Raw genomic sequence first — 10,628 nt, 5'->3', positions numbered from 1 at the left:
AGCAGTGGCATAAAGTGGTTGCCATGACACAGGTCATAGAGGTCACATACTACCTATGTTGCTCAATTGTCATTTGGTCATGGTCATGCAGTATAAAGTACACTTTTTCATTCTTGAAGAATTAGATGTGTTATCTTTGCTTACGCTTGATTGCCATCTTGGCAGATTTTGATGCACCATCCTGCATTGTTACAATGCTAATTGTTCATTACAACTGGGCCCATAATTGTTGAATATCTGTTGCCAACTAAATCACGTGGACTCATCAGACGCAGTGAACAACATAGAGTAGGAGTCTCCACAGAATAAAACCATGATTTCATTGGCTGTGGAGCAGACAGAATACTAAACAGTTCCAAAATGTTGTTGTGATCATTTTTGGGGCGTCCCTTTAGCAGCATCCGTCTGTTTATATAATACTCAGAGGAAAATCTAGGTGCTCGTAGAGCCTGAGGCTGAAGGAGGGGGTGCATGGTTTGCTGACTATGATTAGGTGAGATTAAACTTTTCATATGCATGATCTATATTACACACCATCATTTCATAACCAATTGTTCAACAAGTCAACATGACTACAGTGTTGACTTGTCTCTTTGTTTCCCTCCGCTGAAAGGATCCTGACCAGAGCTCAAAATCAACCACCTTTAATTCTTAGTGCTTCCCATGGACAAATACGGATTGAGGTATTGATTGCTGAGAACTAATGAAATACATACACAATATTTGTAGATATTAAGCAGAGTATAGGTTTGAGGTTTTAGTCATACTACTTTTTTGTATTTTCAAAGGAACAAGAATAAGAAAGATGACATTCCAACGCCATTTTACATACATTTACATACTATGAATATATAGTATTTAAGTTTGATAAAAACCTGTGTTTATTAAAAGTGTAACTATTTCATGAAGATATGGGATGGGAAGCATTATCAGCAGGATGTGTTGTATTTTCAGAAGCACAATAATCTGACTCAGAACAACGTTTTGGACCAGCAGTTCGGTGTTCCGTCTGTTACAGTAACACTATTCTTGCAAAACTTTAATTGAAAGTAAGTCCAGTTAATTTTGCAAACATAAATGTAGATGACTGATGAAAACATGAAAAATGTTGAAAAACACATTTAAAGATGTGATCAAATTGTTCCTTGTCTCTAGGCCTAAAACACCAGGTGGAATGGACTTCTCAAATACTTCGAACCTCAACAGCACTGTGAAATCACAGACTCTTTTCTGCTACGAGTCTTTGAGTGGATCGTGTGTGAGGTTTGCTCGACCCCTGAGCGTTCAGGTTCCGATGTTCACATCGATGGTGTTGGCCATACTGGTGACTGTTATTGGGAACCTTCTGGTCATCACCTCCATTGCACACTTCAAGCAGCTTCAAACCTCTGTAAACCAACTGCTCGTCTCCTTGGCTGTGTGTGACCTCCTTCTGGGAGTGTTTGTAATGCCGTGCAGTGCTGTGCGCTCTGTCCAGGGCTGTTGGTACCTAGGAGGGTTTCTGTGTAAGCTCCATACCAGCACTGATATTATGCTGAGCACATCCTCCATCTTCCATCTATCCTTCATCTCCATTGATCGTTACTTTGCTGTCTGCAGGCCACTGTCGTACAGACTGATCATCACCAATAACACTGTATTGATCATGATCACCACCAGTTGGCTGGTCCCTGCCATTTTTGCTTATGGAATGATTTTCCCTGAGATCAATCTGAAAGGCAAGGAGGATTTCTATGAAACACATGTCAAGTGCATTGGAGGCTGTCAGGTGTTCTTTAGTCCAGTGGCAGCTTTAGTAGTATCCTCCTTCTGTTTTTACATCCCAGGCATGATCTTGATTTGTATATATTCCAAGATATATTGGGTTGCCAGGGCTCAGGCCAGGTCCATTAAAGATTTATCTCATCAGTTTAAAGAGGCAGACTCTGGACGTAGAGAGAGACGAGGGGCAAATATTCTGGCAATAGTAGTGGGAGTGTTTCTAATCTGCTGGAGTCCCTTTTCCTTGTGCCTCATCATTGACCCTTTCATACAGTACTCCATCCCCCCGCTGTTGGGGGATACCCTGGTTTGGTTTGGATATTTGAACTCTGCTTTTAACCCTATTGTTTATGCTTTCTTTTACACTTGGTTCAGGAAGGCTTTGAGAATCATCATCAGTGGTCACATCTTTCACAGAGGTTCTTGTAGATTTAGATTGTATTCTGAGTAAAGTTTCAGTTGACATTGTATGATGTGTGTTCAAATAAATATATGAATTATGATGGGATGTAACATGTGACAGTTATGCAACTAAAAGATAAAGCTTGAGCGAAAATGTAACTGAAGATGCTTTTAACTTGTTTCATATAAAGCTGTTTGCCTGAAATAAATGTGTTTCAATGCTTGTGACACTTGTGCCTGACACCTTGTTGAATAGTGTTCTTTGTCTCCTCCTAGTGCCGGAACAGTAATTCTGTGACCCACCTGAATTTCTTTGAACTGTTATTTTACCAGGTAGGTTGACTGAGAACACATTCTCATTTACAGCAACAACCTGGGGAAAAGTTACAGGGGAGAGGAGGGGGATGAATGAGCCAATTATAAGCTGGATATGATTAGGTGGCCATGATGGTTTGAGGGCCAGTTTGGGAATTTAGCGAGGACACCGGGGTTAACACCCCTACTCTTACGATAAGTGCCAAACATCCCATCTCTCTTTGACGAACATATCAAGACTGTTTCAAGGACAGATTTTTTGCAAATATCAAAAATGGCAAAAATCAGACATTTTCTGTCCAAAAATGATGCATAAAAATGTATCCATGCTTTTGTCACTTCTAGGTTAGACTACTGCAATTCTCTAATTTCCGGCTACCCAGATAAAGCACTAAATAAACTTCAGTTAGTGCTAAATGCGGCAATCCTGACTAGAACCAAAAAATGTGATCATATTACTCCAGTGCTATTCTCCCTACTATTTTCCAAAGCAAATGTTAGAGGACTGGATGAATTCAGTGCATCCATATACTGCCTGGGAAGTTGTAATCTTTTCCTTAATGCTTTGTGGGGTGCCCTAGACACATTGATAGCCTTTTTCTTTCCGTGCTCTGTAATGGTGGGTTTGTATACCAAAATATTTTTGGTGGCAAAAGAACATCTAAGGAAGATTGAAGACAGACAAAAGAATTCCAATGAGGGAGGTAGAGGTGTGGTGTCTCAACGGTCAGAGCGGAAAGCAGCTAAAACTTTAGGCATTGTGGTGGGTGTTTTCATCTTTTGCTGGCTGCCTTTCTTTGTTAATTCCATAGTTGATCCATACACAAACTTTAGCACACCACCTATTCTCTTTGAAGTGTTTATCTGGCTGGGTTACTTTAATTCTACTGCAAATCCAATCATCTATGCACTGTTTTATCCATGGTTTCGAAAATGTCTTAATCTCATTGTCACATTGAAAATATTCAATAGACATTCTTCTTATATAAATGTATTTGCTACTACATGATCTATTGTAAAGCTACATTAATATATTGCAAAACTGTGTGTGAACAGTATGCACTTAACTTTTAAAACCTTAACAATGACGTGGCCACATTGGATAATGTGTTCAAGGAGGCAAATGAAGAGAAGCATTTGACAAAACCTCTTCTGCACATTCTACTGCTGTCAATACTTGCCAGGTCTGTTTGTGAAACTGTGTTTTACTTATAAATCCTTTCTATCTCTATTATTTACATTTTATTGTATTTTCAATGTAGCATAGTCTACCTTACAATACATTTTCATAAAGAACACAAAATGTATCTTTGGATTTTCTTTTAACTCAATCATCTTTGAATATAATGGCTGGTGTTGAACTAAACAGCAGGTACACACACGGGTTTGAGCCCGTTTGAAATTTCATATTTTTGTAAAGCAGAGCATAGAGTGGATCATGTGACTGAAAAGCATGACATGCAGATCAGGAAGCAGAGTGACATATTTGGGGAATTGGAAATTTTCCTATAAATATGTTGCCTGTGAGGTTCTTTTGTTTCACAAGTATTGAGTACTGTGTCTTCAGTGATCTCATTCTACATCCCAGGAGTAGGGATGATTAGCATCTACCTGAAGATTTTCCTTATAGCACAGAGAAAGGCACATTCAATTCATGGTACAACCAATCAGAACTCTGTAGGCAAATCACAGAGAAAGGCCACCAAAACACTTGGTATCATTATGAGGGTATTTCTATCATTCTGGACACCCTTTTATCTCCAACAGTCTCCAACTGCATTGATCCCTTTATTAGTTACTTTACCCCACCAGTTTTGTCTGTAACATTTATATGGATTGGATATTTGAATTGAACTATGAATCCCATGGTGTATGCATTATTTTACAGTTGGTTCAGGAAGGGGTTTATAACAATAATTTCTGGAAATATATTTCAAACCTGTTGTTCAATATTACAATTGTTAAAATAAATATGTCCATAACCGGTACAGAAAAATAAGTGTGACAAATATTTTCCTTGATGTTAGTCCTTTTTTAAACCATCAGCCACAGGGTTATAGGATTGAAAAGCAATTTAATAACATTTTATTTGAACATGGGGGAGAGTGCAGTTGACCTATCCACAGCAAATCCAGTAATATTCACTAATGAGTTACTGTAGCCTCTCCACTCCCATATCTAGTACATACATACATACATACACACACACACACACACGCACACACGCACGCACACACGCACACACACACACACACACACACACACACACACACACACACACACACACACACACACACACACACACACACACACACACACACACACACACATACATACATACATACATACATACATACATACATACATACATACATACATACATACATACATACATACATACATACATACATACATACATACATACATACATACATACATACATACATACATACATACATACATACATACATACATACATACATACATACATACATACATACATACATACATACATACATACATACAGTGGGGCAAAAATGTATTTAGTCAGCCACCAATTGTGCAAGAGGCCTGTAATTTTCATCATAGGTACACTTCAACTATGACAGACAAAACGAGAGAAAAAAATCCAGAAAATCACATTGTAGGATTTTTTAGGAATTTATTTGCAAATTATGGTGGAAAATAAGTATTTGGTCACCTACAAACAAGCACGATCTCTGGCTCTCACAGACCTGTAACTTCTTCTTTAAGAGGCTCCTCTGTCCTCCACTCGTTACCTGTATTAATGGCACCTGTTTGAACTTGTTATCAGTGTAAAATAGACCTGTCCACAACCTCAAATAGTCACACTCCAAACTCCACTATGGCCAAGAACAAAGAGCTGTCAAAGGAGACCAGAAAAAAATGTAGACCTGCACCAGGCTGGGAAGACTAAATCTGCAATAGGTAAGCAGCTTGGTTTGAAGAAATCAACTGTGGGAGCAATTATTAGGAAATGGAAGACATACAAGACCACTGATAATCTCCCTCGATCTGGGGCTCCACGCAAGATCTCACCCCGTGGGGTCAAAATGATCACAAGAACGGTGAGCAAAAATCCCAGAACCACACAGGGGGGTCCTAGTGAATGACCTGCAGAGAGCTGGGACCAAAGTAACAAAGCCTAACATCAGTAACACACTACGCCACCAGGGACTCAAATCCTGCATTGCCAGACGTGTCCCCCTGCTTAAGCCAGTACATGTCCAGGCCCGTCTGAAGTTTGCTAGAGAGCATTTGGATGATCCAGAAGAAGATTGGGAGAATGTCATATGGTCAGATGAAACCAAAATATTACTTTTTGGTAAAAACGCAACTCGTCATGTTTGGAGGACAAAGAATGCTGAGTTGCATCTAAAGAACATCAGACCTACTGTGAAGCATGGGGGTGGAAACATCATGCTTTGGGGCTGTTTTTCTGCAAAGGGAGCAGGACAACTGATCCGTGTAAAGGAAAGAATGAATGGGGCCATGTATCGTGAGATTTTGAGTGAAAACCACCTTCCATCAGCAAGAGCATTGAAGATGAAATGTGGCTGGGTCTTTCAGCATGACAATGATCCCAAACACACCGCCCGGGTAACGAAGGAGTGGCTTCGTAAGAAGCATTTCAAGGTCCTGGAGTGGCCTAGCCAGTCTCCAGATCTCAACCCCATAGAAAATCTTTGGAGGGAGTTGAAAGTCCGTGTTGCCCAGCAACAGCCCCAAAACATCACTGCTCTAGATGAGATCTGCATGGAGGATTGGGCCAAAATACCAGCAACAGTGTGTGAAAACCTTGTGAAAACTTACAGAAAACGTTTGACCTCTGTCATTGCCAACAAAGGGTATATCAAATAAATTCATTAAAAATCCTACAATGTGAGTTTCTGGATTTTTTTTTCTTCTCATTTTGTCTGTCATAGTTGTAGTGTACCTATGATGAAAATTACAGGCCTCTCTCATCATTTTAAGTGGGAGAACTTGCACAATTGGTGGCTGAATAACTACTTTTTGCCCCACTGTACATAAATACATAGTTTATTCAGAAAGTATTCAGACCCCCCCACACTTTTTCCAAATGTTGTTACATTACAGTCTTATTCTACAATAGATTTTTTTAAATCCTCATCATCTCACACAATTCTCCATAATGAAAAAGTGAAAACAAGTTTCAGAACTGTTTGCTAATTTAGGCAAAATAAAAACAGAAATAGCTTATTTACATAAGTATTCAGACCCTTTGCTATGAGACTCGAAATTGAGCTCATGTGCATCCTGTTTCCATTGATCATCATTGAGATGTGTCTATGGCTAGATTGGAGTCCACCTGTGGTAAATTCAATTGATTGGACATGATTTGGAAAGGCACACACCTGTCTATACAAGGTCCCACGGTTGACAGTGGATGTCAGAGCAAAAACCAAGCCATGAGGTCGAAGGAATTGTCCGTAGAGCTCTGAGACAGGTTTGTGTCGATGCACAAACCTGGGGAAGGGTACCAAAACATTACTGTAGCATTTAAGGTCCCCAAGAACACAGTGGCCTCCATCATTCTTAAAGGGAGAAAGTTTGGAACCATCAAGACTCTTCCTAGAGCTGAGCAATTGGGGGAGAAGGGCCTTGGTTCAGGAGGGCTTTGAGAATCATCATCAGTGGTCACATCTTTCACAGAGGTTCTTGTAGATTTAGATTGTATTCTGAGTAAAGTTTCAGTTGACATTGTATGATGTGTGTTCAAATAAATATATGAATTATGATGGGATGTAACATGTGACAGTTATGCAACTCAAAGTTATAAAGCTTGAGTGAAAATGTAACAGAAGCTACTTTTAAGCTGTTTCAAATAAAGCTACTTGCTTGAAACAAATGTGTTTGTCATGCCTGTGCTTGTCACCTTGTTGAATAGTGTTCTTTGTCTCCCCCTTGTGCCTATATCTGGAACAGTAAGTCTGTGTAGTGTGGCCCAAATGAACTTAAATCAAATCAAATCAAATCAAATTTTATTTGTCACATACACATGGTTAGCAGATGTTAATGCAAGTGTAGCGAAATGCTTGTGCTTCTAGTTCCGACAATGCAGTGATAACCAACAAGTAATCTAACTAACAATTCCAAAACTACTGTCTTATACACAGTGTAAGGGGATAAAGAATATGTACATAAGGATATATGAATGAGTGATGGTACAGAGCAGCAGTATATACATATGAGATGAGTATGTAGACAAAGTAAACAAAGTGGCATAGTTAAAGTGGCTAGTGATACATGTATTACATAAGGATGCAGTCGGTGATGTAGAGTACAGTATATACGTATGCATATGAGATGAATAATGTAGGGTAAGTAACATTATATAAGGTAGCATTGTTTAAAGTGGCTAGTGATATATTTACATCATTTCCCATCAATTCCCATTATTAAAGTGGCTGGAGTTGGGTCAGTGTCAATGACAGTGTGTTGGCAGCAGCCACTCAATGTTAGTGGTGGCTGTTTAACAGTCTGATGGCCTTGAGATAGAAGCTGTTTTTCGGTCTCTCGGACCCAGCTTTGATGCACCTGTACTGACCTCGCCTTCTGGATGATAGCGGGGTGAACAGGCAGTGGTTCGGGTGGTTGATGTCCTTGATGATCTTTATGGCCTTCCTGTAACATCGGGTGGTGTAGGTGTCCTGGAGGGCAGGTAGTTTGCCCCAGGTGATGCGTTGTGCAGACCTCACTACCCTCTGGAGAGCCTTACGGTTGAGGGCGGAGCAGTTGCCGTACCAGGCGGTGATACAGCCCGCCAGGATGCTCTCGATTGTGCATCTGTAGAAGTTTGTGAGTGCTTTTGGTGACAAGCCAAATTTCTTCAGCCTCCTGAGGTTGAAGAGGCGCTGCTGCGCCTTCTTCACGACGCTGTCAGTGTGAGTGGACCAATTCAGTTTGTCTGTGATGTGCATGCCGAGGAACTTAAAACTTGCTACCCTCTCCACTACTGTTCCATCGATGTGGATAGGGGGGTGTTCCCTCTGCTGTTTCCTGAAGTCCACAATCATCTCCTTAGTTTTGTTGACGTTGAGTGTGAGGTTATTTTCCTGACACCACACTCCGAGGGCCCTCACCTCCTCCCTGTATGCCGTCTCGTCGTTGTTGGTAATCAAGCCTACCACTGTTGTGTCGTCCGCAAACTTGATGATTGAGTTGGAGGCGTGCGTGGCCACGCAGTCGTGGGTGAACAGGGAGTACAGGAGAGGGCTCAGAACGCACTCTTGTGGGGCCCCCGTGTTGAGGATCAGCGGGGAGGAGATGTTGTTGCCTACCCTCACCACCTGGGGGCGGCCCGTCAGGAAGTCCAGTACCCAGTTGCACAGGGCGGGGTCGAGACCCAGGGTCTCGAGCTTGATGACGAGCTTGGAGGGTACTATGGTGTTGAATGCCGAGCTGTAGTCGATGAACAGCATTCTCACATAGGTATTCCTCTTGTCCAGGTGGGTTAGGGCAGTGTGCAGTGTGGTTGAGATTGCATCGTCTGTGGACTTATTTGGGCGGTAAGCAAATTGTAGTGGGTCTAGGGTGTCAGGTAGGGTGGAGGTGATATGGTCCTTGACTAGTCTCTCAAAGCACTTCATGATGACGGAAGTGAGTGCTACGGGGCGGTAGTCGTTTAGCTCAGTTACCTTAGCTTTCTTGGGAACAGGAACAATGGTGGAATTCTTGAAGCATGTGGGAACAGCAGACTGGTATAGGGATTGATTGAATATGTCCGTAAACACACCGGCCAGCTGGTCTGCGCATGCTCTGAGGGCGCGGCTGGGAATGCCGTCTGGGCCTGCAGCCTTGCGAGGGTTAACACGTTTAAATGTCTTATTCACCTCGGCTGCAGTGTCAGTGGCACTGTATTGTCCTCAAAGCGGGCAAAAAAGTTATTTAGTCTGCCTGGGAGCAAGACATCCTGGTCCGTGAGTGGGCTGGGTTTCTTCTTGTAGTCCGTGATTGACTGTAGACCCTGCCACATGCCTCTTGTGTCTGAGCCATTGAATTGAGATTCCACTTTGTCTCTGTACTGACGCTTAGCTTGTTTAATAGCCTTGCGGAGGGAATAGCTGCATTGTTTATATTCGGACATGTTACCAGACACCTTGCCCTGATTAAAAGCAGTGGTTTCGCGCTTTCAGTTTCACGCGAATGCTGCCATCAATCCACGGTTTCTGGTTAGGGAATGTTTTTATCGTTGCTATGGGAACGACATCTTCGACGCACGTTCTAATGAACTCGCACACCGAATCAGCGTATTCGTCAATATTTTTATCTGACGCAATACGAAACATGTACCAGTCCACGTGATGGAAGCAGTCTTGGAGTGTGGAGTCAGCTTGGTCTGACCAGCGTTGGACAGACCTCAGCGTGGGAGCCTCTTGTTTTAGTTTCTGCCTGTAGGCATGGATCAGCAAAATGGAGTCGTGGTCAGCTTTTCCGAAAGGGGGGCGGGGCAGGGCCTTATATGCGTCGCGGAAGTTAGAGTAACAATGATCCAAGGTTTTACCACCCCTGGTTGCGCAATCGATATGCTGATAAAATTTTCAGATTAGCTTTGTTAAAATCCCCAGCTACAATGAATGTAGCCTCCGGATAAATGGTTTCCAGTTTGCAAAGAGTTAAATAAAGTTTGTTCAGAGCCATCGATGTGTCTGCTTGGGGGGGGGGATATATACGGCTGTGATTATAATCGAAGAGAATTCTCTTGGAAGATAATGCGGTCTACATTTGATTGTGAGGAATTCTAAATCAGGTGAACAGAAGGATTTGAGTTCCTGTATGTTTCCTTCATCACACCATGTCTCGTTAGTCATGAGGCATACGCCCCCGCTTAGAGCTCATGACATCATTATCTTAGAACACTATCATACTGTCATGCTGTACATTACTTGAATATACACATATAATATAAACAGATGTAAATCATGTAACCTATTATAACTGGCTGGTAGCTGGGAAAGGGGTGTGCCCAAAATATGTCCAATACAGTATATAAACTCTGTCATTCTTCTAAGAAGACTGTGCTGAATTCAGCACCACTCACACACCTGCACCTGTGACTACAGTAGCAAGTGATCAGCTCTAACTTGAATGTCTTTTTGTTTTTGGCA

General features: G+C 41.7%; 1 protein-coding gene across 1 annotated transcript; it reads left to right on the top strand.

Moving 5' to 3' along the window:
- Window positions 1-1,179: 1,179 nt before the first annotated feature.
- On the top strand, window positions 1,180-2,445 carry LOC123991599 (trace amine-associated receptor 1-like). The gene has a single exon (XM_046293226.1). It carries the CDS (start codon window positions 1,295-1,297, stop codon window positions 2,210-2,212), a length of 918 nt encoding a protein of 305 aa, XP_046149182.1. The 5' UTR covers window positions 1,180-1,294; the 3' UTR covers window positions 2,213-2,445.
- Window positions 2,446-10,628: the final 8,183 nt, after the last annotated feature.

This window comes from Oncorhynchus gorbuscha, linkage group LG12, assembly GCF_021184085.1.
Source record: "Oncorhynchus gorbuscha isolate QuinsamMale2020 ecotype Even-year linkage group LG12, OgorEven_v1.0, whole genome shotgun sequence".
In the NCBI taxonomy this organism is placed as follows: domain Eukaryota; kingdom Metazoa; phylum Chordata; class Actinopteri; order Salmoniformes; family Salmonidae; genus Oncorhynchus; species Oncorhynchus gorbuscha.
The sequence above is the reverse complement of the archived record's forward strand: the minus strand, read 5'-3'. Positions and strand labels throughout refer to the sequence as shown.

Coding starts and splice junctions, on each gene's coding strand:
- LOC123991599 (XM_046293226.1), top strand. CDS start 1,295: ATGTTCACATCGATGGTGTTGGCCATACTGGTGACTGTTATTGGGAAC.